Source organism: Lygodium microphyllum, chromosome 8 (genome assembly GCF_053477565.2).
Source record: "Lygodium microphyllum isolate KBCC chromosome 8, Lygodium_microphyllum_v1.1.10, whole genome shotgun sequence".
NCBI classification, from domain to species: Eukaryota; Viridiplantae; Streptophyta; class Polypodiopsida; order Schizaeales; family Lygodiaceae; genus Lygodium; species Lygodium microphyllum.
Window position 1 is genome coordinate 13,388,412 of NC_141142.1, and position 27,433 is coordinate 13,415,844.

Consider the following 27,433-nt stretch of genomic DNA (forward strand, 5'->3'; position numbering starts at 1 on the left):
AAGGCAACATCTGAGTTAGCTTCTGCTAAGGATACCCTAGCAAATTTATTTAAGCAAATGGAACAGCAAACCCAACTGGTTGCCACCCAAAGCGATGAGATTTCTTCTTTGAAGATCCAGTTACTCGAGGCTCAATCCCAGGTTACTAGCCTTTCAGAAGAGGAGAGGATGTCCAGAGAAGCACAGGAATTCCATGTTATCTTAGATGATAAACTTTCAGCTTTACAGATTGCTAATGACACAGTGGCAAACCAAGCCTCCCAAATCCAGCAGTTGCAAGATCAACTGGCAAAGTCCCGCTCTGTTTCTCCAAGCCCTAATGTTCCATTGATTCCTTCTCTTTCACAGCAGGACTTGGCTGCTCTTCAGAGACAGGCTACTTTGTGCCCTCTATTCCAAGATAAAGTGGAAAGATTGCAGTCCAGAATGGACTTGTTATGGTCTATCTTTGAGCAGTTTCAAGAATATGTCTCCCTAGACCATTCTTTCTTTGTCCACTACCACTTACAAAAGTTGGTCTTCTACATAAAGCTTTCCACGCGATGGATTTACCTCTTCCAAAGGATGGCTGGAGTGGGACTTGGTCTGCTGAGTTGTTGACAGAGGTAGTCAGGATGGTGTTTGAGGATTCTGTCACGCCAAACACCATGTTGATGTCATACATGTGTCTACGGGGAGACTTGTTAATTACAGATGAGGTGGATATGGCATGGTATGTGGGGGATGTGGTCTTACAAGCCATTTTGTATGTCAATCATTTGGAGTTGCGCATAGCTGACATGTTCCAGAGTTATTCCTCCAAAGTGACCGATTGTCATGATAATTCGTGGCATCCCATGATTGATTCTGTGGTCCTAAATCAAAGACAAAATACAGCTCCTACCTCTGCCCAGAGTACTAACCAACTGAGGATGGATCTCTTAGCCTATCTTTCAAAACATAATCCATTTGATGCTACCTTCTTTGATGCCTATCATCGATGATCTCTCTTGGGACCTTCTGTTCCTACCCTCCTCTATTACCAATAAATGGCTCACCGCTATGTTATATATTTTTCCCTTTGTCAATGTAATTCCACCATTATTTTACCCCTTCTTTTCCAACCTTCATCTTTCCCTCAAATTTCCATTTTTACATACTGTTCCTTTATTGAGGATAGGGTATTTTCCCCTTCTCCGCCCTGTCTTTCTCCCTCTATTAATGTACCCTCCACATTTCCTATTTATCAGTTAACACCCTTCCTTAGTGATTCCCTCCAAATTTCTGCCACTCCTTTAACCTTTTCTTCTTTTTATGATTTTTCCTATCCCTCACTTCATCCACTTTTCCTTATTCCACTACCCTCTCCTAACACTTCTATATCTCAACCACCTCAGTTGGTTAGTGACTGTGACGGGTTTGATAATCAGATTTCTAGGAGAAGGGGCTGGAGTTCGGATGATTGCCTTATAGGACCGCAGATTAATTAGCCAGTAATTCCAAGAGAATGGACAGCTTCCAGTCAAGCTTATCAGAACTATGTTCATTTTGCTCAGCAGTATTCACAGTCTGCAGATCCCTCAGTGAGATTAACTGCTCACTTTGCTTGGTACTTGGCGTATATGCATAGGCACTCTCATAATGATTCCAAGCCTATTCCAAAGTTGTGCATGAATATCAATGTGAGTATTGATTCCCAACAGCTGGATATATTGTATTTTCATGCCCTTTGTTTGCCTAACAGATACCTGGTCCTGTTGGAAAGAATGTGCTGTCTCCAGTTTTTTCAAAATCCTCCCAAAAACTTTGTAGATGAATCCTTATCTATGGATCGTTTCCGACAACATCAATCTTTTAAGAGGGATCATCTTCATTGATACCTTTCCAATGTATGGTGGAAGCTTTCTAATGAAAAACTTTCTTTTTTAAGGAGTCATTCAGATGGTTGTGTTGTGTATTAGTGTTTGTGTTGTGAGTTCATTTCTGTCATACGAACGTGGTGGTTTCCTATTGGATTTCGTATACAAGCTACATTTTGGAGATTTGTGGTGATGGGGTCGTGGTTGGAGAATTGAAGCTGATGCTGATAAAGAAAAAGCAAACTTTTATATCCTTTACACATTTGTTGTGATTTTAAGTTCACTAAGAGGTGTTAATGTATAAAGGGTTTTCCTTTTTTTGTAATTTTATATCAGAAACAGGTTATAAGTTGGGGTCGGGATGGATGGATTTTTTTTTAGGAGATATTGACGATCAAAGTTGAGCTTTTAAATGAACTTGTATTCCCTTTTTCCTGGGTCACGAGGACGCTTCTTTATTAAGTGTGGGGATATGTTGAGTGTTGAAATGACTTGTTTTTTGGCTGATTTTTGTTGTTTTTGAGAACTGAATGGTTGATTTTATGATATGATTGATTGATTTGGAAGTGGTTTGAGAGTGTTTTGGATGATAATGATTGTGTTTTGGAAGTTCATGATGTTTATTAGTGGTTCTGTGATGTTCTGATAGGTTCTGATAGGTTTTGTATACCTTCTGTTTTGCTCTGTTTTGGTCTGTTTTGTTTTGATTATCTTCTGTAAAGAGGGATGGAGTATTGATTCATGAAGATTGAGATATTGTGAAAGTTTATTGAATGGTTTGTGAGAGTTTGGAATGGTCTGAGAGTAAGTTATGTGGTTTTGATGACCTTCTGTAGGTCTTCTGTAGAGCTTCTGTCTCTGTTCTGTTCTGTTCTGTACTGTAGCTGTTCTGGTACTGTTCTGTGACTGTTCTGTATGCTTCTGTATGTGTTCTGATGTGTCAGATGGGAGAGGATCGAGGTGCAGCTGAAGTGCAGTAGACAGTGTGAGAGTGAGAGACAGAGTTGAGCACGATACCCAATGCAATAGTACTGAATAGAGTGTTAGCTGAAAGTACAAATGATAACCCTTATACCTTAGGGTTATAAGGGGCTGTTCACACCCGAACACAGTAAGTGCCCGTAAGTGTGCACCACAAGCACATACAAAATAGTACACATAATCTGGGGGAAAAAACCTCTCCTACCGAGAGTAAAAAGTGCCCCAGTGTCCTAGTGATCACCCGCACACTCCCATATGAGCGTAGGCGTAAGTAAGGCGTGTGAGATACCCAACAAACCCCCCTGGAGTGAAGAGTGATCAAGTGTACAAGGATCATCCGCCACCAAAGGGCGTCAAATTCAAAGCATCGCGAAATGCTTCAAATTTGTCTCGTGGAAGAGCTTTGGTGAAGATGTCTGCCACATTGCTGGTGGTAGGACAGTAGACAAGGCTGATATCACCTGCATGTAGCCTCTCTCTGACAAAGTGGTAGTGAATCTCTATGTGTTTCGTGCGAGCATGAAACACAGGGTTCCGTGCCACTGCAATGGCACTCTGACTGTCAGTATATAAAGGAGTAGGCTCCGTAACAGATACATCCAAATCAGCAAGTAAGCGTCTAAGCCATACGCACTCAACTGCAGTAGTGAAGGCTGCCTTGTACTCAGCTTCACATGACGACGTGGCAACAGTGGATTGTTTCTTGCTAAGCCAAGAAATGCATGACGAGCCAAGAAAGAAACAATTGCCACTAGTGGAGTGACGAGTATCAAAATCACCAGCCCAATCAGAGTCACTGTAAGCATGTAACTGCAGTGGTCCCCCCTTGGCATAAAGCAATCCAAGAGCTCTAGTACCCTGCAAGTAACGAAACACACGCTTCACAGCTTGCCAATGCGACATACGAGGCTGATGCATGTACCTGCTCAAAACTGAAACGGCAAACTGTATGTCTGGCCGAGTGTGGCATAGATAGATGAGACATCCCACTGCTGGAGCATAAGTATGGATATCAAACAAATCACTGTCATCATGTAATGACAGTTTGAGCCCAGGTTCCATGGGTGTACAAACTGGCTTGCAATCCTGTAAGCCAAACTTCTCAAGAAGTTGCCCAATGTACCTTGACTGACATAATCCAATGCCTCTAGCATCATGTACAAACTGGATGCCCAAGTAATAGTGCAAAATACCCAAGTCAGACATGTCAAAAGTTTGCTGTAAATTATTTTTGAATGCTGAAATCTGATCAGCACGTGTTCCAGTGAGCAAAAGGTCGTCTACATATAGACACAAAATCAGCATGGATCCCCCCTCTTTATGTACATAAAGGGTAGACTCAGATGGGCTATTTACAAACCCCTGACTAAGCAAGAAGGCATCTATCTTTGCGTACCAAGCTCGTGGAGCTTGTTTCAAACCATATAGAGCTTTTTTCAGCTTGCATACTAAATTTTCTGAGCCTTCAACTGCAAAACCAATGGGCTGCTGTACATACACTTCTTCCTGAAGTTCCCCATGTAAGAATGCAGTCTTTATATCCAGCTGATGCACTTTCCAACCAAAATGTGCAGCCAAGGCAATCATAGACCGAATGGTCGTCATACGGGAGGTAGGAGCAAAGGTCTCCTCATAGTCAATGCCCTTTTTCTGTGCGTAGCCTTTAGCTACCAGCCGTGCCTTGTACTTATCTATGGATCCATCTGCATTCCTTTTCAATTTGTAGACCCATTTCGTACCAATGGCACGCTTGCCAACTGGCAAAGACACCAAATCCCAAGTATGATTCTTATGAATAGAATCCAATTCAGCTTGCATGGCTGCCATCCAATGCACACTATGTCGTGCATCCTCAAAACATTCAGGCTCCTCATTATCATGAGTACATGCTGCCATAACAAACTCCATGGAATGTGCTGAATCATGCAGTCGAGTTTGCCTTCGAGTACGACCAGCCAAGGGTGTTTCCAAATGACTATCTCTCATAGTCTGCGTGTACCATCTAGGCACCTGTCTTGCTTCCTGACTGTGTACAAGTTCCTGCTGAATTTCAGTTTCAGCAATGTGCTGATTTACTGCATGTTCCATAGGAGCAGCTGGCTGAACATTAGGTTCATTTGCTGAAGTACCAGCTGAATCACCAAATGTGATGGGCAGCAGCCCTTCAAAGACATCACGGGCAGCCTGATATGTATCAAAACCAGCCAAGGATAATTCTGATTTTTCATCAAATACAACATCCCTGCTGACAAAAACCTTCTTGGTCACGGGATCATAGAGTCTGTAGCCTTTGCTTTCGCTGCTATATCCCATAAAGATGCATTTTACAGCCTTGTTGTCCAACTTCTTTCGAAGTACCTGTGGAATATGGGCATATGTAAGACACCCAAAAGTACGGAAGTGGCCAACAGAAGGTTTGCGGCTGTGCCAAGCCTCAAAAGGTGTGACGGTTTTCAAGGCCTTGGTAGGGCATCTGTTCAAAATGTGGCAAGCGCACATGACGGCTTCCATCCAAAAACTATGAGGCAAACTCTTTGCCTTCAGCATACATCTGGCCATCTCCATGAGTGACCGATTTTTCCTCTCTGCTACCCCATTCTGCTGTGGAGTATATGCAGTAGTGTACTGATGGATAATGCCCTTCTGCTGCAAATAAGAATTCAGCATAGAGGACATGTATTCCCCCCCTCGGTCCGAACGGAGAGTCTTAATCTTGCAACCAGACTGAGTTTCCACAAGTGCACTGAAAGCCAAAAATGCATCATACACTTCTGACTTCTTTTTCAAGCAGTAGACCCAGCACAAACGTGTAAAGTCATCAATAAATGTTACAAAATAGTAACAACCACCCAATGACTGTGTCTGCATGGGCCCACAAACATCCGAATGCACAAGCTGCAATCTGGCTGTTGCTCTAAAAGCAACATCACGGGGAAAAGAGAAACGATGCATTTTCCCCAAAATGCAACCCTCGCATAAATGCTCAGGAGGTCTCTCCAAGAGAGGTAATCCATCCAACATCTTAGTACGCTGTAATAGCATCAAGCTGCCATAGTTTACATGCCCCAAACGAGCATGCCATAACTCTGCCTCTAACATAGCAGGAGTAAGAGTGGATGTCAAATATGCAGACTGATCTACCGAAAGAGCATCCAACTCATATAACCCATGACACAGAGAACCTATCAAGACCAATGTCATGTGTTCCTTGTCACGGACCATGCAACGGTCATCATCAAAGGTGACCTGCAAACCACAACGTGCCATAGAAGAAATGGAAAGCAGATTCTTCTTAATGCCAGGCACATACAAAGCATCCTGTAGGCGGAGAATAGAGCCATCAATGGCTGTAAGCTGAATCTCCCCAATACCACGAACAGGGTATGATGCATTATTAGCACACTGAACAGACTTCCCAACGGGAGGTGCACCAAGAGAAGCAAACAAATCTCTACGAGATGTGATATGCCGTGAAGCACCACTGTCAAAGAACCAAGTGTCAGCATCTTCTGTAGAGCTAAATGATCTATCAGCCCAAGAGACATCATAACTGCAAGTGTAAAAACAATAGTCCCTGTCTACAACAAAGGACGCGGACTCACTAGCAGTGGAAGGAGCTGCAGAAACAGACATCCCTGACTCCTTCTTCTTCTCTTTGGCGATGCGCTTCCTGCACTCAGTGATATAGTGGCCAGGCTTCTTGCAGTAATGGCATTTTCCTTTTTTTGCTTGCGTGCCCCCCTGTTTCTGACTTGTCTGTGAAGTGCTACTACTACCAGAACTCTGCGAAGCATTTTTCCCTTGGCTGTTTTTACCCTTCTGCCTTGACATAAAAGCCTGCTCAGAGGCTATACCATCCACACCACTGTTCCGTCTAGTTTGCTCCTCCTCTAGAAGCAAACTGACAAGCTGAATGAAAGTGATGGGCTCTTTCGAAATCCTCATAGTGAGGTTCAAGGCAGTATGAAAAGCCAAGTAAGAGGGAGGCAGTGAATTCAATGTCGTAGAAAGCAGCTGCGCATCTGAGTAGTACTCATCCACATTCATGAGTTGCTCCCGCAAGTCCTGAATTTTGTTGAGATGATCCTGCATAGAATCACCCTCATTCATCTTTAGAGTCTCTAGCTCTTTCTTCAAGAAAGAGATGCGAGTCTCATTCTTTCCTGCAAACATCTGCTCCAATATCAACCAAGCTTCTTGTGAAGAAGCTGCTGAACGAATATGAGGAATGATAGAACGCTGAACTGCCAATGCAATCAGCGACATAGCCTGTGCATCCCGTGTATCCCAAGTTTTCTGAGCTGCAGTTCTTGGGGGAAGTGGCTGAGCGGGCTGAGGTGGAGGGGGCTGAGGTTGCCCTCTTGCACGTCCTCCTGGAGGAGGAGTAGCGGGAGCCACAACTCCCGGTCGTGCTTCCTCTCCACTGACATAATCCCACAAATTTTTTTGCCACTAATACATTCTTCATCATGAAAGACCAAAGGGAATAATTGTTCCCATCCAATCGGTCTTCCTTGGACACATAGGTGAATACATCTCCTCCCTGATTTGCCATTATTTCCCAAAAGGCAATAGAGCAATGTCAATGCAGTACGGGTTGGAAATCTGCAAATTTCCAGAAATTGCAGCAAACACAAGTCTGCAATTAATGTGCAAAGGGTACTCTTTCAAAAAAACTGTCACTGATGCACGCTTCCCAAGGTGCAATTAGTGCTCAGCAGCACTAAAACATCAAAAGCCCCAAAATTTTCTGCCCAAAATTTCTGTCACAAATGTCTGTTACAAAAGCCCCAAAATGTGCATTCAATGTGTCACAGACAGACACAGCACGTTTCCCAATGCTGAAAACTGAACCTGCTGTTCAGCACGTTTCCCAATGCTGAACCTGAACCTGTTGCACGAACTCCTGTGTAAAAGAAAAGTGCAGAATGTTACCTCTGCGTGTTGACGACGGGCACGATTCCCGAGGTAATGACTGCTGGGTACAGTCAGACTGACGCACAGGTACAGGCGTGCAGGTCCAGTGACACGCGCAGGCAGGACTGGGCGCGCGCTGGGCAGAGGAGGCGGCACCCAGGACTGGCTGGTGGAGACAGGTGGCGCGCTGGCAGCTGGAGCTGACGGCACAGGCTAGCTCAGCGCAGGGAGGCTGCGCAGGCAGACTGACAGGCGAAGGGGCACGCTGGGCAGACACAGGGCAGAGGACTCGCTGGGCAGAGGTGGCAGCACGCAGGTACAGGTGGCGTGCTGGGCAGGGTGGTGCTGCGCGCTGATTGTTGGAGCTGCACGCTGGGCAGAGGAGTCGTCTGGTGCTGCGCGCTGACGGACTGACAGGCGCAGGCAGGACTGGGCAGGAACAGGCGGCTGGGGCAGAACTGGCGGGGGCTGCAGACTGCAGACTGAAGACTGCTCTGAGCTGAGCTCTGATACCAAATGTCAGATGGGAGAGGATCGAGGTGCAGCTGAAGTGCAATAGACAGTGTGAGAGTGAGAGACAGAGTTGAGCACGATACCCAATGCAATAGTACTGAATAGAGTGTTAGCTGAAAGTACAAATGATAACCCTTATACCTTAGGGTTATAAGGGGCTGTTCACACCCGAACACAGTAAGTGCCCGTAAGTGTGCACCACAAGCACATACAAAATAGTACACATAATCTGGGGGAAAAAACCTCTCCTACCGAGAGTAAAAAGTGCCCCAGTGTCCTAGTGATCACCCGCACACTCCCATATGAGCGTAGGCGTAAGTAAGGCGTGTGAGATACCCAACATGATGGATGAGAGTGTAGCTTGGAAAAGTTTTTAGCCTTGGAAAGAGGTGAATACAAGTGCAAAAGAGCTGAAAGAAGTGGAAGAAGTAGCTGCTGAAGACTCAAGTGAAGACTGGAGTGAAGTGACAGTAGTGAGCTATGAAAGGACACTGCAGTGGCTCTGGTGACTCTTCATATCAGACGTACCTCTTGGGAGGGGTATCCACGACCTAAGAAGGATTATTGAGAGTGATTTTGAGAGATTGTAGTGAGGATATGATGTATTAATGATGGAGAGAGAGAGAGAGAGAGAGTCAAAGATAGCCAATTTTACTGAAACAAAGTGATTGTATATGAGAGATTGAGAGAGAAGACTATGAAGATATTGAAGATGAATACTATGTGATGTATTTCCATTCAAAGATGGTGTATTCCTTTGCTTTCTTTGTTCTATTGATGGATTTTATGAAGATATTGAAGGATATGGTTGATTTTATCAAATCCGTGGGAGATCTACATGATGCTGTATGAAGATTTGTTGTGCCTGGTATTTTTTCTTCATTGTGATCATATGAAACATGATAAACAAGCTTGTTGATGTTACAAGATAGATTTTCTTGCAAGAGAATTCCCTTTTCCTTGGTGTTCCTCTCGGGGCTCCGGGCCAACTGAGCCGAAGCCGCCATTGAGGATAACATTGAAAGGACCGGGTGAGTTGCCATGGCAAAGAAGAGAGAACTCAAAGGGCAACCCTGTCGGACCGAGCGAGCAAGGACAAATGGCTCTGTAACCCCACCATTGAGCATAACTCTTGAAGAAGCCGCAGCACTAATGGTGTAGATCAATTGGGACATCCGTGTACCAAAGCCCATTGCAGACATGAGATCTGCAATGAAAGACCAGTCCACATAGTCAAAGGCCTTTTCCAAGTCCAGTTGAATCAAGACTACTTCCTGACTGGAATGCCGCGCATAGTCAATAGCCATTTGCACATTCAAGATATTATGGAGAATGTTGCGACCCTTGGTGAAACCATATTGGAGGGGATGCACAATAGCTGAAAGATGCTTGTGAAGCCGATTCGCCAACACTTTGGAGAAGATTTTGTACATCGAGCCCATCAAAGAAATTGGTCTCCATTGTTGCAGCTTTGACGGCGAAGGGACCTTGGGAATCAGTTTGATAACGCCTTCTTTCCATGAGGAAGGCATGACCCCTGTTTTCCAAACCTGCTGACACATGACCGCCAATGGCTTCACCAACTGCGCGGCCGAGTGCTCAAAGAATTCATTAGTGATACCATCCAAACCAGGACTTTTATCCTTAGGCAGATGCAACAAAACATCCATAACCTCCTCCTCGCAAATATCCGCCTCCAAAGTGGCTTGCATGTCAAGTGAAACCTACTGACGGACCAGATGATAGAAGGCCGAGCGGGCATGCGTAACCTGGCTAGAAGGCGAGGGAGAAGAGCCAAGAAGTTCCATAAAATAATTCCTGCACATGGTGGCAATGGTCTGCGGATCAGTGACCATGCGACCGTCCGAATCCTGGAGCCTGGTCATATTTTCGCGAGCCGGAGAAGCATGCAATGCGCGAAAGAACTTATGAGACTGGCAGGCACTATCTTGCAATGTGTCAGTCAAGTTATGCAGCTTGGCCTGCTGATAAGATTTCAACTGAAAAACTTGAATAAGATAGGCCAAACGCCTTTCCAGTGACAGCAGAAAATCATCTGGGGAATCCACGAGCAAGGAACGGACCAAAGCCAGTAAGTCCTGTCCTGCCTGTCGACGTCGCCGACAAAGAGAGACATGATGAATCCCATACTGCCGAGCAACCCACTGCACATTAGAAAGCAGGCGCGCAAACGCTGCCAGGCCGGCAGAGGCGATGTCCAATAAGAATCTCTCAATCAATTGCTGCATATAGCCCTGAAAAATTGGATGCGTCAAATAAGAGGAGTTGAAACGTAAAGGGAGCCTATCCAACAACAGCGTAAAAGGTGCAATAGAGTGTGCCCGCATCTCAAACTGGAGGGGGAAATGGTCCGACAACGCATATTGCTGCAAGACCTTCATTTCCAGCATTTCGAGAAGAAAATCATCCCCCTGCATGATATACATTCAGTCCAACCGCGACCAAGTAGTGGCATATTGTGCGGAATGAAAAGTAAAGCCTGAAAAAGAAGGGTGAAGCCACGACCAAAGATCTTGTTTAAGCGCGCGCAAAGCAAAGGAATTCCACACCCGGCTTTCCGGCGTATCCATTACCGAATGCCCCGAAGTGGACTGAGAAGAGTCAACACACATTGAAATCTCCCATCAAAAATCCCCTTCGGCCAAGTGACATGGAGTCCTGCAAAGTCGACCAAAGATCCCGTCGGGAGGCAGGATCGTTTGGAGCATAGAGGCCCAGCTACCATAAAATTTCTCCTTCAAATAAGACTTCGATTACCAGAAAGCGGCCCTGCACATCATTTTTGACAAGAACAGGCTGGTATTTTTCATGGACAATCATCAGCACGCCCGAATAGTGCGTAGCATGTGTTCCTGCATAAAACAGACGGAATCCATGACAATCCACAATTTTGCCTGCTTTAGCGTGACTTTTGTGCTCAACTGCACACAATACATCCCACTTATTCTCATGCAAGACAGTCCACATGGCATGTTGCTTATGGCGAGAGCAAATGCCTCGCACATTCCAGGTGGCTATCTTCATATATCTTTCAAAAAAGGGAGTCAGGAACGAGGCGGTTGTTGCCTCGATTTCACCTTTTCCGCGAGAGCATCTAGGACACCCTCATCTAGAAAATCAGCCAATACGGCATACGAATTCTGGCGACCTGCTTTAGAGGTAGAAGGAAAATCCACTGCCTTGGAAGCAGGGCGGGGATAGCGCCGATCCCAGGGTGTAATCACATTACCTTTTGTATCAAACGCCAGCTTAGCAGGTGGGCCCTTGGGGCCGTCTGTATAGGCTTTCCTTGTAGACTGATTTACGGGGGGTAGACGGGGCGATAGTACGCGCAGCCGGCTGTGAGGTGAACATTTCTCTCCTGCGCATATACGTGCGCACGGAGTCCTGTGAAGTAGTAGGCCCAGGATCGGCCATGCCTGCATCCAACTTTTTACCTTTTTTTGGACGGGCCTCAATCCAATCAGTGCTGCGAGAGTCCAAACCCAGGACCTGTTGCTTGCCTTTATCCACAACATTTGGCGGCTGAAGGGCCTCCTGTGTCGGGGTATCAAGGACCATGTCATCCTTCGGCAGCACAGCCTGTGCATCCTCGGAAGACGGTTGCCGTTCAAGGCATTCGGCCATGAAATGCCCCAATTTACCACATGAAAAGCAGTGGCCTGCAAAATTGCCCCACTTCAAGCGAAAATGCAAGGGATGCATGCCAGAACAATTGAGGCGAAGCCACGCAGGCCTTTTCCTGGCTATGTCCCATAACATGCATAGACGGTTGCGATTCATAGCCCCGAGGCTTAGGGGCACCAGCACTGTGCCCACAACGGCCATCGCATCCTTCAACAATGGCCAATAAACTGCCGGACAATTTTCCACTTCCACCCATACCGGGCATTCGCGTTGAAGCAGACGCTGGAAATCGGCCATTGGGCGCCATGGTACAACATGGACCAAGCGGCGATCAAAGAATAATGGCAGCTTGGACAGGAGTTCAGCGCGATGGGTTTCTAATTTCAACAGTACCTCATAAAAGCCGCGAGGTCCAAGAAAGATCTCCTCAACACATTCCCCTTGCAATAGATGATGCATCCACTGGCGAATATGTGAAAGCACGGGGATTCTGCCAGTGAAGAAAAGTATGACTGCACGGTCATAAAAGACTGAGAAGGACCGCAAGACTGATTTCGGCTCCACCATGGCTTCCAGCACATCATCAGTTCCCGCATCCGAAAAAGTTTCATTGTTGTGCTGGACATAGTCGCCAAGCAGAGTATTGGCGAAGTCCAGCAAATGCTCCCAATCTATCTCCTGCGAATCCACAGGATCAGAGGCAACCTGCGCATAGGAACGGTCCTGAGGACCCATTGGCTCGTCAGGAGTATGCTTGGAACGTTTACCCGCAGGCGGCAGTTCAGAGCCTGGAGGCATCTCCTCCGTGCAGGGCACCATATCCTCCGGCTCCTCGGTATCGGAATCAGGGCCAAGGGCTGCCACCGTCCGGTCGAGAAAATCCATATCCAGGCCAGCCATACTGCTGTCTTCTGGTGTTGCCCGCTCTCTCTCTCTCTCTCTCTCTCTCTCTCTCTCTCTCTCTCTCTCTCTCTCTCTCTCTCTCTCTCTCTCTCTCTCTCTCTCTCTCTCTCTCTCTCTCTCTCTCTCTCTCTCTCTCTCTCTCTCTCTCTCGCGCGCGCGGAACAGAGACGGAAGGTCGCACGCAGGGAGGCAGCACGGGTCGAGAGGACAGACAACAGCAGGGTAGAACGACCTGTGCACGAGGCTAAGGGGAGACGTCAGGCAAGACGCAGAGCAGTGAGGCACGCTCGCACAGTAGGGTTCCGATCTGGGCAGACGGCGAATGGCCAAGGCAGAAGGCGGGAAGGCAGGAAACGAAGCAGGAACGAGGCAGAATGTGCAGGTACGGGCGTCCGCAGCGACTTGCAACCAGCCACAGGTAGGCGCCCGCGAGCAGGTCGACGTCCGGCAGCAGGAGGCGAGAACGCAGCGGCTCAGGTCGACGTCCGGCAGCAGGAGTCGAGAACGCGGCGGCTGAGGTCAACGTCTGGCAGCAGGAGGCGATAACGCGGCGGCTCAGGTCGACGTCCGCGGTAGGAAGCAGCAATTTCGGCGGCTCAGGAACCGGGCGTCCACAGGTAGGTCACGGACAGGGCACGACGGTCCTCCATCGCGATCTCTTCTCTTCTCTCTCTCTCTAAATCTCTCTTAAATATATCATCTCTCTCTCTCTCTCTCTCTCTCTCTCTCTCTCTCTCTCTCTCTCTCTCTCTCTCTCTCTCTCTTTCGTAAAAGATAATTGTATTAATTATGAAAAATACAAGATTACTTGATTACAAGATAGTTGATGACACTAAGCCATCAAGTAAAAAAGTTCTCTCGCTCGCTCTCTCTCTTTCTGATTACAAGAGGCACGAGGGCCCTAGGCCAACATGGGAAAAATCCCAGTAGTAATGCACTAAAAAGTTACACGAATCATGGCAACGACCCAGAGGCAATTGCCATATGCCAAGGAAGCAAATCCTTCTCTCTCTCTCTCTCTCTCTCTCTCTCTCTCTCTCTCTCTCTCTCTCTCTCTCCAAGAGTCACAAATAGACTAAACAAATGGCAAGAAACTGTCGAACGCCACCTCTCTCTCTCTCTCTCTCTCTCTCTCTCTCTCTCTCTCAAAAGGGTAATTGTATTAATTACGAAAAAAAGGTACAAGTTGACATGGTTACAAGATACACGATGGCTCTAGGCCATCGCGTGTAATCTCTCTGGCTCACTAAAACACTAAACTCCAACAGAATTACAAAAAGTCATGGCAACGACGCAGATGAAATTGCCATATGCCAGGGAAGTAAGTCCTCCCTAGGAAGTAAGTCAGAGTGCCGAATGAGATCTATTTGCCAATGCAGTAGACCTTTAAGCCTAGCAATATGTCCCTGAACATTACAGGCTGAATCAAAAAGAAAAGCATTCCGAATGATCCAATTGTGCCAACAGCCCCAGTATCTAAGAAAGTGAAACAATATCTTCATATGTGGTTGAGCCGGTGTGGGGTATTTGGGCCACGCAAAAACCCAGTCAAAAGGGCTTAGCGACAAGCCAACCACTGCTCTCCAAACTGCTGACAAGAGTGACCAGATTTTCTTGGCAAGAGGGCAAGAAATAAATCAATGACGGGCCGATTCCACACTGGTGGTGCAAAAGAAACAATTGCCATTAGAGATTCAACGCTTTGAAAGGGCTGAAGCAAGCGGAAGACCACCGATCATGACCCACCAAAGAAAGACCTTGCATTTGAAAGGAGTCTTGTTTATCCAACCCTCCATCACAGTTGCCTTCCACCATGACCTAGATTTACACAATCCCCATACAGTATTGGCTTTAGTAACCAGCCATTGATGATTGTTAATCAGAAGATGATACACCTGGTTAGATGAGGCCTTTTCCAAATTCAGGCGACCTGCAAGGTCCCAATCCTGCCAGGGACGATTCGAAGCAAGGGCAGGAAAGGATTGTCTGCTCTAGAGCATCATCAAAAGCTGTCCCCATAAATCACGATATCCACGAGGGATCCTGAAAAGCCTCCTGGCTATACGAAACGATATCAACACATTGCGACTGGCAAGGGTGGCATCTGCAAAACTGAAGTCAAGCCCAAACGTGCCATGCGGTTAAATTTTGGTCTGAGCTCATGTTTGCCTTCCCAAGAAAGTAACCACCAGGCTACCAACAATTCCAGTTGAAAAGAGTTAGTAGCTAAGCGGTCCTCCGCTGGATGCCACTAAGCCTTCTGGAGGACCAGTTTCCAAGAACATACCAAATGAGCAAGCAGAGATGATGAAGGACTAGAAAACTGCGAGTCCGCATTAAGAACATGCCACCAAGAACTCCGAATTTGGGTATTACCATGCACAAGCCCGTGATCCTCAAGAAAGTAATGGCCTATAACGACCCACGGGTGATGATCCAAGCACATGGCGCAAAAAAGAGACCAACGGAGAGCCAGCATATGACTTTTGGCATCCAAAATAGCCCCACCACCCATGCGTTTGGGGGTACATGCATGAGACCAAGAAATCCATGAAATGCCTGCATGCAAGGAGTCCTTCTTCCATAACATGAAACAAATGTACTGAGTAAGAGCATTCAATGTAGTAGTAGTCCAAGGCAGCAATGGCAAGAAATATGTGAGCATTGGCAACATAATTGTCTGAGCCACTTTGAGGCGAACATGGAAAGACCAAGCCTGTGATTTCCAATACAGAAACTTAGCTGTCAGTTTCTCTGAAATCCACTCTAGCAGTTGCTTCGGCCGAACATCTACACCCAAAGGATACCCAAGATGCCTGACAATGGAACCACAGGGAACAACCCTTCCCTGCCAGTCTAGTGACTGCAAATCTGACTCCGTGCAACTGAGAACTCCCTCCCTCCCTCCCTCCCTCCCTCCCTCCCTCCCTCCCTCCCTCTCTCTCTCTCTCTCTCTCTCTCTCTCTCTCTCTCTCTCTCTCTCTCTCTCTCTCTCTACATCTTTCTTTTCTCTCATCTATTTTCTCTTTGCGCCAGCATAATATTCACCATATATCTTTCAAGTAGATAAGAAGGTCGAGCGTGTATCTCGGATCTTATAACATTGTTCCTTTCAGTTGTATGTTTGCCATAAGAACAATTTCTCCTACTACTTTTCATAGATATAGTGCTTCTATTCCATACATTTTTTGGGGTTATCCCCATTTGCAAGATCTTATTCATCGGGTGTCCTCTTTGACTAATTTTCCATTTTTTGGATCCAACAAGCTATTTGGGCTCTTTGGATCGTTCCCAATTGGCTTGATGCCTTGTGCCACTTTGCTTTCCTAAGTGTACCTCCGACACATTGGACAACATGGAAACTTCACAACTTGGCTCGATGCCAATTGGATCATTCCCAATTGGCTCGATGCCTTGTGCCACTTTGCTTTCCTAAGTGTACCTCCGACACATTGGACAACATGGAAACTTCACAACTTGGCCATCTTTGAGACTATCACTTGTAGCCATTATCACTTCTAATGGCTACACATACACAATCTTGTCACTCAATATTTGATAGACATCAGTATGATCTGTTTTGATGAGTAGTTTTCAGATTTCTTGGCTGCACTGATCTAAAGCATACACCAATTGTGTACATTGACAATCAATGCAATATTTTCCCACCAGAAAAACTAGAGTACATGCATGCATGTTGAGTCTGTGGTTTTGCGCACATGATGGTGTGCACTTGTGGTTTGATTTCCCTTGTCTGATTTGTGCATGGGTTGAATTCGTCAATCTCACAACATCCAAGTCACAACTTTTATCCTGCAAAATATGCAATAAGACCTCCTCCACTACTCCTGACAGTAATATCTCCCTCTGATCCAAAGGCTCTCATCTTTTGAAACTTGAGTTTGAACCATAGTTATGGCAAACAAAGAAACCAAAAGAGAAGAAGAAATGGGAAGGAAAATGCAAACAGCAAGACTTTGGAGTTTGGGGAGTTTCTAGTAACTATCCGGATAAGAAAGGAAGAAGCAAATTTGGGAATAGAATGAAAACAGGAATGTTGAAACAGCACAAAAGTGGAGTTTCAGGGAGTTTCAAGTAACTATGTTTTGAACCAACACAAAAATTGGTTCATGGGCAGCAATAGTACTTTTAGAGAGAAGTTCAACAAAGAGTAGCATATCTTTATTAAAGTCCACACTCAATCCAATGATCCTCAAAGAATCTGTCACCATTATATTTAGGGAATTCTTAACTGAACAAACATTTGACAAGCATATTCATACTGCAAAAATCATGGCAACCATGTATCAAAAGAAGACCATCTTTGAGAGAGTAGTGCTCATGTCACTAAGCATCTGACAACTAATTATACATCCTGATAAAATTCTCATTTTGAGCATATTATGCCTTCATTTCACCCAATTCTTGATAATAAGCAATAGGCATTGTTTCAAAAACAAGCTTTCCTTGATAATACATCAGCCACAACATTTTTCTAAACCTCCAAATGCACCTTCTGAAAAGGAAACATGGATAAGAAATTTAGCACAAAGTCTGATCCTCTGTCTACACTGCAAAGTCAGACCCTAGAAAGTGATTTTTCCAAATGGGAAGAGCATGCTTTGCAATGCGTTTCACAAATACTAAACTCGCCTGCAACCAACCCATGTTTTTCCCATAACACAAACATTGCAAATCCAGCCACAACTATGATGAGGCACAACCTCAGTAGATGCATATTTACCCATCACCCACAAAGACTCGTCCTTATAAATAACTTCTATCACAAGAAATCATCCATGGACATCCTACACAACTATTGAAGGGTACCACTGTGGCCAAAAAGCAATCATGACCATTATGCTTGTCCAGCAAAACCTTCTTGATTATGTTCCACAACACAATAAACGTCTCAATTTTCAGTAAATGCTATCCAAACAACCTGTTGTACTTAAGAGCAAATAACCTTATTATTCCACTCAGCAATCCTTATAGCAAACTCTGTAGGTCATGTACGGTCAGCCCCAGGGTATGAAATAATGCTCCAATAAGTAATAATATTTGACTGGAATATTGTGCATCTGCAGTCGCCATATGGAATATTGTGGACAATTATAGCCAACCAATGACGATCTTGTTTTTAATCATTTGAAATGAATCTCTGTGGCACAAGATTGTCCTATTATTTATGCTCCACTCCACAAAAAAGGTCTCAAGTTTCACCAAATACTATCCAAACACCCTCTAATAGTTAGCTTTGAGCAAATGCCCCTAACATGCCACTCAGCAATCCTTAATCCTCATAGAAAAATCTGTAGGGTCATGTATGATTAGCCTCAGGGTTTCAAAATCTATAGGGTCATGTATGATCAGTCTCAGGGTGTGAAATAATACTCCAATAAATCATAATATTTGACTGTGCATCTTCACTTGCCATATGGTAATGCACCAAGTAACTATGAGAAGGATTGAACAATTACAGCCACCCCTTGAAGACCTTGTCTTTCTTTTTTTAATCATTTTTAATTTCGCTTGTTTATAATAGTGAAAAGGTTCTCTTAAATATCAGACCTCAGTACTATGGCTTTCAATTTATAGCACTGATCTAAGGAATGGTTCTGGCCTTAAAGATAAAACAGCTACCCATTATCCTCAGATTGTTATTACCTACAAAGCACGATCGTGCAGTAGTGACATACAGACATAATAAATGTAGATGTGATTGCAAATAATGTCCCCCAGAGATTCCTGCCAATAGAATAGCCTGCAAGATGTTTTTACCACTGTAAAGAGCTTCATGAAAGGATGGTTTTATTTCAAATGCTGTGCAGATAAACTGTATAATTAATCTAATAATTTGCACATGTTCATGCAGATAGACAAGAACTTAAAATTTGATAGACTTAGGAAACTTATAGCCCTATAGGAACTGTAAATTGACCAGCACGAAGGCAGTAGAGAACATACAATCTCTTTAGATGTCATGAGTTCAAAACCAATTGCCTTCAAGTAAGCTAATGGTGGCTGGTGGTTTCTTGATTCCATTGGAGGCTAATGTCAGCACACAAAAATTTAGGAGTCTTCAAACATAGAAGCCAAAGCTGCTGATGATGGGAAGGTCACAAATTTTAAATTTGTTTGAATGCAGATATGTAGAAACATCCAAGCGCCTCACTGGCAACAGTATCTCAAGTTATCCTAGAACAAGGAAAGAAAAAAAAGAAAAACGTCAGACTGAAAAAAGCAGCTGCATTTTTGTTCTTTCAATTCCAAAATCGTGTGAATCCTACTTAGTCTGTTTGTATGTTTATATTTCCCAATGATAGGGCATGCCCTTGCCTTAATATACAGCTGCAAGTGTAAGAGTACTAGCCAATCTATGAAGAATGCAAAACCACGTTCGTAATGCCCAATAATGTATCCCAGATGGGAAATGTGCAGAGCTCATCTAGTCTATGATGATGTGATGCAAAGAGCCAAACATGTTCAAAGAATTTGTTTCATGCAAATTTAGCCAAGAAAATCTTTGACATTCTAAATCAAGTTTTCAGGGGGTCTAATTTTGGGTGTAGCCAAAGAATAGAGAAAAAATACCTTCAAAAACAGACCCTTTGCTTCAATGAAAATTAATTTTCCAGGATTTCTTGAGATTGTGTTTCAGCCATCTACTAATTGATGATGTAAAATAAGGCCATAGACCTTAATAAAGTAATTGTTGTGTGAGAAAATCAGAGAATCCTGCATCCTATCTTTGAAGGATTCATTTTGACTCCACAGGGTAGTACCTTGGGTAGTCTTGATTACAAAGAATAAGGGGTACAGGAGAAAAACATGTAATGAAAAAAGAGAACTACATCCCTGGCTGGCCACTTTGTGTGGTAAGCTCTCATAGAAGAAGGTGAGGGGTACCAGCTGAATCAGCACCAGATAGTCCCATCTAACATGACTGCAGTGTGCTATAAGAAAAGTACTGCATGACTGTTTAGAGTGCAATACGCAGCATATAATGACAGCACAGAGGACCAAGCATCCACTGTAGAAATCAAGAGTACAATAATGAAGCACCAGGTGTCCCACACTCTACACACTCTCTAGGATGACGTACAAGTAGGTCAGTCAGCAATTAGAATAGAGTGTTGAGGCCATATATTAGGCTTGTTGTGCCAGGAACCTGTGAATGATATCATTTCCAACACCTTTTCTCAGAGCATAGCTGCAAGAATACCCAATATGCATCATTGCATACTCCACCTAAGTAAGACTGGATGTACCTCAGTGATTGCACCCTGAAGTAGTCCTCCTCCAATGTGACGATCCTGGTTTGAAGTCAATGTAGGCAAATTAGCCACCATTGCAACACTTATAGCCACACAAGCTCCATGGATAGGCCCCAATTATAGCTCACTATGACAAGTAGATTCCAGCACTGGATGATAAGATGCACTTCAGGTTTTGGGTCCGCTCATGGAAGACCACATGAAACACATCATGTCAAGCCTCCTATCATGAACTTGGTGCTGTACACACCAGACTTTTACTCGGAAATGACCATATACCCAAAATTCTGTCCATGAACTCTTCCTATAGGGTGCCAAAACATGTGACACACATTAATCCACCAAAAATGAAGATCATCACCTTGCCCTCTCCACCTTGCATGCAATGAATAGCAAAGGGAGAAAAATGAGAATAGAAATTATTTGCACATTATGGAAAGCTCAGGCAAGTGATGGGGCATACAAATGCAAAAGCAAAGCCAAGACATGTGGACAACCATAAACGGACAGAACATGAGCAAGAAATAGAAAGGCATTAATAAAGTGAAGCATAATGCAGTCTGTTACATCTGAGTTTGCTACATCAAAACCTTAGTAAAATCTTAGCACATGACAAGCTATACAATGATGCTCTACTGCTCACTCCACACAGACTACATATGCCGCTAAGGCATTCTTATCTACTAAGAGGCACAAGTTCAGAGGCCGAGTGATGCTAGAGGTAGCCATCTGCGAATAACTGCTTCTCTAGCCATGTCATGTCTTTACTATAAAGTAAAAGCCAAGAGAGTAACTGCTACAGCAGCTGCCTGAAAGTAAAAGCTCTGGCTAAAAAAGGTAACCACCCTTGACCCGGTCATCTGTTGCTAGAATTGCTGCTTAAGTAATGTGGGTCTCCTTTGGAAAGTAAAAAACCCTTCGTAGTTGTTTCCATGTTTTCCCATATTCTTGCTAAATACTTGTTCCTGGCTTCTACGGCCACACTGGTGCAAATCTGCAGTGCTGCTAGAGCTATGCTATGCCGAACTTTGGCTATGCTACATGGAAGTTTCAAGAGTGAACTCTCTTGGCAAGTTCCCAAAATAATGCAGTGGGCTACCAACTAATGCAGGGGGCAAGAAGCTTTGCATAGTCCCTTACAAAACTCTACAAGACATCCTAAGAGACAAGAAATTCAAAGCTGCAATCTTGTTAACAGCCACATTCTTGAACAAGAAAGAAGCCTCCTCCCTAAACGAGTGGCATTTTCAAACTCTTGGATGGTGAGGGGATAAGAGAAAGCATAGAAGAACGTTACACTTCACAAGACCAACTATTGTGAGAGAGAAATTACCAAGGGAAATATCACATTGGCATGGAACATTAGCTCGAGTAGAGTAGGCAGCTAGATGCAAGGTCTCATATTCTAGCCACTAGTATCAGATATGATTTCTAACTTATGATCTTTATATTTATCTATCTCAAGATCACGTAATATTATGCCGCCAAAGATGATACAAAGCAAGGCATTGGCATCACACCACATCATAGGAGCTAAGTGCAGTGTGCTATATTTCAATGGAGGAACCCTTCAAGAGAATAGAATACCTAATGGGACCAACACATGCATTGGCCAACCATAACTCCTATTGACGGTAGTACCCTAGAAGGCCTTTTTAAGAAACTACCCACCAAATTCAACTTTCATTGAGACCGCTTCTTCCATCTCACTTACATGGTAACATCCAGATACCCAAGTTCCTTCAAGTCATGCATCCTGTATGAATCAAATAGCCATTAGCCATACAAGGGTCTCATCCAAATACTAAGGATAGAGTTTGGTGGGGTGGGGTGGAGTATGGCAACACCATTAAAAGATCATTTTGAACTACAGTGGGTGTAGAGAGGAGGATGCCTACATGTTCAACCGTGTTGTATAAGAAGTTATGACATCGTAGCACCTCTTATCAAAGTTCAATTTCGTCCATTGACTTCCACATTGAATACTAAAACCAGATTGCTTGAGGCTTTTCCCACTTAAAACAATATACAATAGATTTCAGCTCTTCAAAAAGCTAAAACAAGGACCATCACACTAAATAGAACTTAATCATTGATTACTTTGCTATTTCTATAGCAAAGGACCACAAAGAAATGTAAACGTCAACAGACTGCCTCCCCCCAACTCTCTAGCCCAATTACCATGCGGCCAACCCTGCTTTCTCCCAACTTTCTAGCCCAATGAGCCTACATGCAGCCAACATCTTATTTTCCTACTACTGCCCCTCCCCTCTATATTGTTACTCCAAGCTCATGTATGTACTCTTATCATCATTGGGTATGGAGAAGTTTATGCTGGAGAGAGAATCAACATTTACCCAAAGATCTTGTCAACAGCTGATGTGATCTTGGTGTGCAACTACTTCACTGACTTCAGGTTCATTATGGCTCTTCTAGGAGTACCCAGAAAATGGTCCAAGTTCATGTTACCAGAATTTTGGTACCTCTTTACGTATGGTGACCAATGCACTGACAGTAAACAATTTGACACCATGTATGCAGTGCAAAAGTGAATGGACTATGTCGCACAAGGCCACAGAAAATGAAACAATGTAGGTAAAACTTTTATTAAATTGAAATTTTGGACCTTATAATTCAGTTACATTTCAGTAACCCCCTTATGTTTTAATAGGATCTACTGCTGTTTTGTGGACTTTCACACATAGTGCCACGTGCTAGAACCGTGAGAAGAACGCAAGACATTGATATGCAAATAGAGTTACAATAGAGAATCTATGCCTTGTATGAGACAATAACAAGCAGAGTACAGACACTTGAGGGCCTCTCAGAAACAATCAATAGCACTATTGGGGTGAAACGGTGAAACAAGGCTTCCCACTTTCACCGACACTATTTGGGCTGTACATAGATGAAATTTCAGAATATGTGGACAGAACTGGTAGGGCCAGAGCCAGCAGCCTAGCTGGAGGGCAGATACCATTGCTGCTTTATGCAGACAATATTGTACTAAAAACTGACTCACCTAAGGGACTAAATAAACATTTGGATGCATTATCAGCTTTTTGCAGAGATAGAGACCTTAAGGTGAACCTTCGGAAAACTAAAGTTATGGTATTTAACACCTCAGCTGCTTGGGTGATGAGAGCTGAGCACCAGTTCACTTTCGATGGAGAGCCACTGGAGATGGTCAAGCAGTATGTTTATTTGGGGGGTCACATTGAAGGGACCTTAGTTCTCTTGCAGAGGAGACATCAGAGGTTCGTTTGGCAAAAGCATATGCAACCTTAGGTGCATTGGAGAGGCAATGTACTCACGTACAATTTCACGAACCGCCCACCAAACTATGGCATTTTGACACCCTGCTTACACCCACACTCCTATATGGGGCAGCTATTTGGAGTCCAAGTCTCTTCAGCATGAGGAGACAACCTTTGGGAGACCAAGATGGACCAGAAAAGGAACACTATGACGGGCGGGAGCATACGGAAAGACCACTGGTCATGATGATCTCACGTATGATACGAGCGAAGAGCTCAACCCCACATGAGATTATCATAGCTGAGTTAGGAGCATCACCCATGGTTGTTAAGGCCTTGGTCCAAGCAGTGGCGTTCATGTTGGGTTTGACTCATGCCTACGCTCACAAAGGAGTGTGGATGATCTTCAATAGGACATTGGGGCACTTTTTACTCTCAATACGAGAGGTTTTTTCCCCCAAATTTATTTCTTTTATTTTATATGCCTATGTTACACATGTTTTAGGCACTTATTGTGTTTCACACTCTTCGAGTGTGAACACTCTCTTACAACCCTAAGGTTTGTACTTTGTACTTGCACCTTACACTTCAGACTATTGCATTGGGTGTCGTGCTCACACTCTACACTGTCAACTGTACTCTCAGCTGAGCTTCGATCTGTACTTCCTCTCACATTTGATATCAAAGCTCAGCTTCAGCTCAGCTACTCAGCTGACCTCTCGGCCATCATCAACAGCTCCTTGGTCTTCATCAACAGCTCCACCGCCAACTGAGCCACCAGCTCACAGCTCCAGCTTCTTCTAGCTGGTCCACGGGTCTCCATAGCCCTCCTGGCCAGCACCGCCAGGACTCCACAGCGCTTACAGCACCGCCCCACAGGCAGTGCGTCTGCCCAAAAGCGCCCAGTTCGCCAAGACCGCCACTTGAGCAGGCGGCACCTTCACCGGTAGTGTCCCCTGCTTGTTTTGCCACTAGTCCCAGTCCTGTTGCAGCCCCACCCAAACCGCCTGCACCAACACAAACGCCCGCCAACTCTATGCACTGCCGCCAAAGCCACCCACCAGCTGCCAGTGCAACTGCCTAAGACGCCACCTGCAATGAGCCGCCGCCCACCTATCCTGCTTAGTTTGCCGCATCTGTATGCCACCTGCGTCTCTGCTTTCTAGTTCACCAGCTAAGCTGCCACAGATCCTCTTGCCAGTCACTGACATAGCCTACTCTACACCACCTTTAGTCACCTCGACCGCCAGCTCAGTCCATATTAGAGGCTATCTCAGTTCCAGCACGTGTCTAGGACACAATTACTGCAGAAATTTTGTGCATTTTGGGCCAGACATTTGGGGCTTTTGCAGTCAACTCAATGATTGACAAATATACATCTGTGTCAGTCTGCAATAGACCGATTTTGTGCATTTTGGGACGAAAGTTTGGGGCTTTCGAATTTTCAATGCTGTTGACACTTATTGCACCTTGGACGGCGTGCATTTCGGACAATTTCTGACAGAGTATGATTAAATTTGCTAATAATAGCAAAGTACTTGCTGCAATTTCTAGAAATTTTGAGATTTCCAGGTTGGTCTAGCTTGAGATATTGCTTTGTTGCCCTATGATCAGTGACATTTATCATGGCAAATCAGGGAGGTGATGTATTTACATATGTATCCAAGCAGGATAGGTTGGATGGCAACAACTATTCCCTGTGGTCCTTCACGATGAAGAATGTGCTGATTGCAAAGAATCTTTGGAATTATGTCAGCGGAGAAGGCCCGGAGTTGTGGCTCCTACTACTACTCCAGAACGTGAACAACGGGCAACTCAGCCTGTTCAGCCCGCTCCAACTCAGCCTTTTCTCTAGAGATCAGCAGCACAAAAGGCATGGGATACACAGGATGCACAGGCTTTGTCACTGATTGCATTGGCAGTTCAGCGATATCATCCCTCACATTTGGTCTACAACTACTTCACGAGAAGCATGGCTGACCTTAGAGCAGATGTTTGCCGGAAAGAACAAGACACGCATCCCTTTCTTGAAGAAAGAGCTTGAGAATGTGAAGATGGATGAGGGTGATTCTATGCAAAATCATCTAAATAAAATTTAGGACTTACGTGAGCAGCTTATGAATGTAGATGAGTATTATTCAGATGCGCAGTTGATATCTACTACCTTGAATTCATTGCCACCCTCGTACTTGGCCTTGAGCCTCACTATGAGGATTTCCCCACAGCCACTTACTTTCCTTTAGTTGATCAGTTTGCTCTTAAAGGAGGAGAAAACACAAAAGAACAGTCGTGTAGATGTTATAGCCTCTGAGCAAGCTTTTATGGTACAAGGCAAAAGGGAAAGGGAAACCAAGCAAAAATTGCTCCGCAAAGTCCTGGGACATCAAGCACTTCACAAGGCAGCAAGAAACAGGGGGGCACGCAAGCCAAGAAGGGCAAGTGCCACTATTTCAAGAAGCCAAGACACTACATCATTGAATGTAAAAAGCGCATAGCCAAGGAGAAAAAGGAGTTAGGGATGTCTGTTTTTGATGCACCTTCTACTGCCACTGAGTTTGCGTCCTTTGTTGCAGACAAGGACTATTGTTTTTACACATGCAATTATGACTCTTCTTGGACTGATAGAGCATTTAGCTCTACTAAGGATGCGAGCACATGGTTTTTTGACAATGGTGCTTCCAGGCATATCACATCTTGTAGAGATTTGTTTGCTTCTGATATTGCTACCCCAGTTGGCAAGTCTGTATAGTGTGCCAACAATGCATCATACCCTGTTAGAGGCATTGGAGAGGTGGTGTTGACAACCATTGATGGCTCTATTCTCCACTTACAGGATACCTTGTTTGTGCTAGGCATAAAGAAGAATTTATTACCTATTTCTTCTTTGGCCAAGTGCGGTTTACAAGTCACCTTTGATGATGACAGATGTATCATGAGAGATAAGGAACACATTGTTGAGCTAAAATATGCATTACTTGCTGATTAGCCTCTTAAACAACCCCAAAACACACTAAAAATGCTCTTTTAGAGTAAAACCCTAAAACGGGGAGCGGTTCAAGAGAGTTCAATGGAAACCCTAATTTTTGGAGAGCCCTTCCACATCTATAAATAGACAGGCTGCCCCCATTCAACCATGATCCTTGTTTTGCAAGTTACACCAGCCCACACAACCTCTGCTGCTGTTGGCGCCCATTTTCCAACCTACAGCCCGCCTCTATTTGCTGTCTAGCCATCATCGACTGCAGCCACATCATCTTCAGCCTGTCCATTGCTGTAGGCGACAACTCTCAGCTACTGGCAACTGCTTCAAACTGTCCCAGCCTGCGTTTTCAGCATTGCAGGCCTTGACACTCTCAAACACTGTTTCAGCCTGCTTTTTACAGCAGACTGTGCACGATTTCCAGCCCCCGATCGGCGGTACACTGCTGCGTTTACCAATTTCCAGCCTCCAAACTGCTGCGTTTTGATGACCAGCCTGCTGCCATTCACTATTCAGCACTCCTACACTCCGACTGGTGGTTACAAACTTATAATCCGTCTTCAGTGGACATCACACTCCGACATTGCTCTGCCCTTGAGCACATTGTACACTCTTACATTCATTTAAGCATTCATTCACTTCAGAGTTGTGTTCTCTCTCTCCCTTCTTCTGTTTGTGTTTGAGTTTTTGTGTTTGAGTTTTGGGTTTTGCGTTTTTGTGTTTGAGTTTTGAGTTTTGCGTTTAGGGTTTGAGTTTTGCCCTCTATGTCTGTGTCTGTGTCTTTGTATTTCTGTCGTGGTCATACACTCTGCATATCCTCAGTGCAAACCCTAGCACTCTTCTTAACACACGACTTTGGTTTTGATAGGCACTCTATATCATAGGTTATAGGAGTTGGATGCTTTTTCAATTGATCAATCGGTCTATCCAGCGTCCACTCTCACTCTTGCTATGTCATAGGCAGAGTTATGGCATGTAGCGTACACACATGATTGATGGTTTACCTCTCTTGGAGAGATCTCTTGAGCATATATGCAAGGGATGTATTTTGAGGAAAATGCATCATTTTTTGTTTCCCTTTGATATTGCTTTTAGAGCAATTGCTAGATTACAGATTGT

The 27,433-nt window shown here is 44.6% G+C and overlaps 1 protein-coding gene across 6 annotated transcripts in view; it reads right to left on the bottom strand.

Moving 5' to 3' along the window:
- LOC148031984 (DNA-directed RNA polymerase IV subunit 1-like) overlaps positions 1 to 27,433 on the bottom strand; it is a 221,189-nt gene that overhangs the window by 156,074 nt on the left and 37,682 nt on the right. For all 6 annotated transcript variants that reach the window (XM_087682585.1, XM_087682591.1, XM_087682586.1 and 3 more), the window contains one exon: positions 18,768 to 18,998. In XM_087682585.1, coding sequence (XP_087538711.1) covers positions 18,768 to 18,845 — 78 coding nt within the window. In that variant the 5' untranslated portion in view covers positions 18,846 to 18,998. The remainder of the gene's footprint in view (positions 1 to 18,767; positions 18,999 to 27,433) is intronic.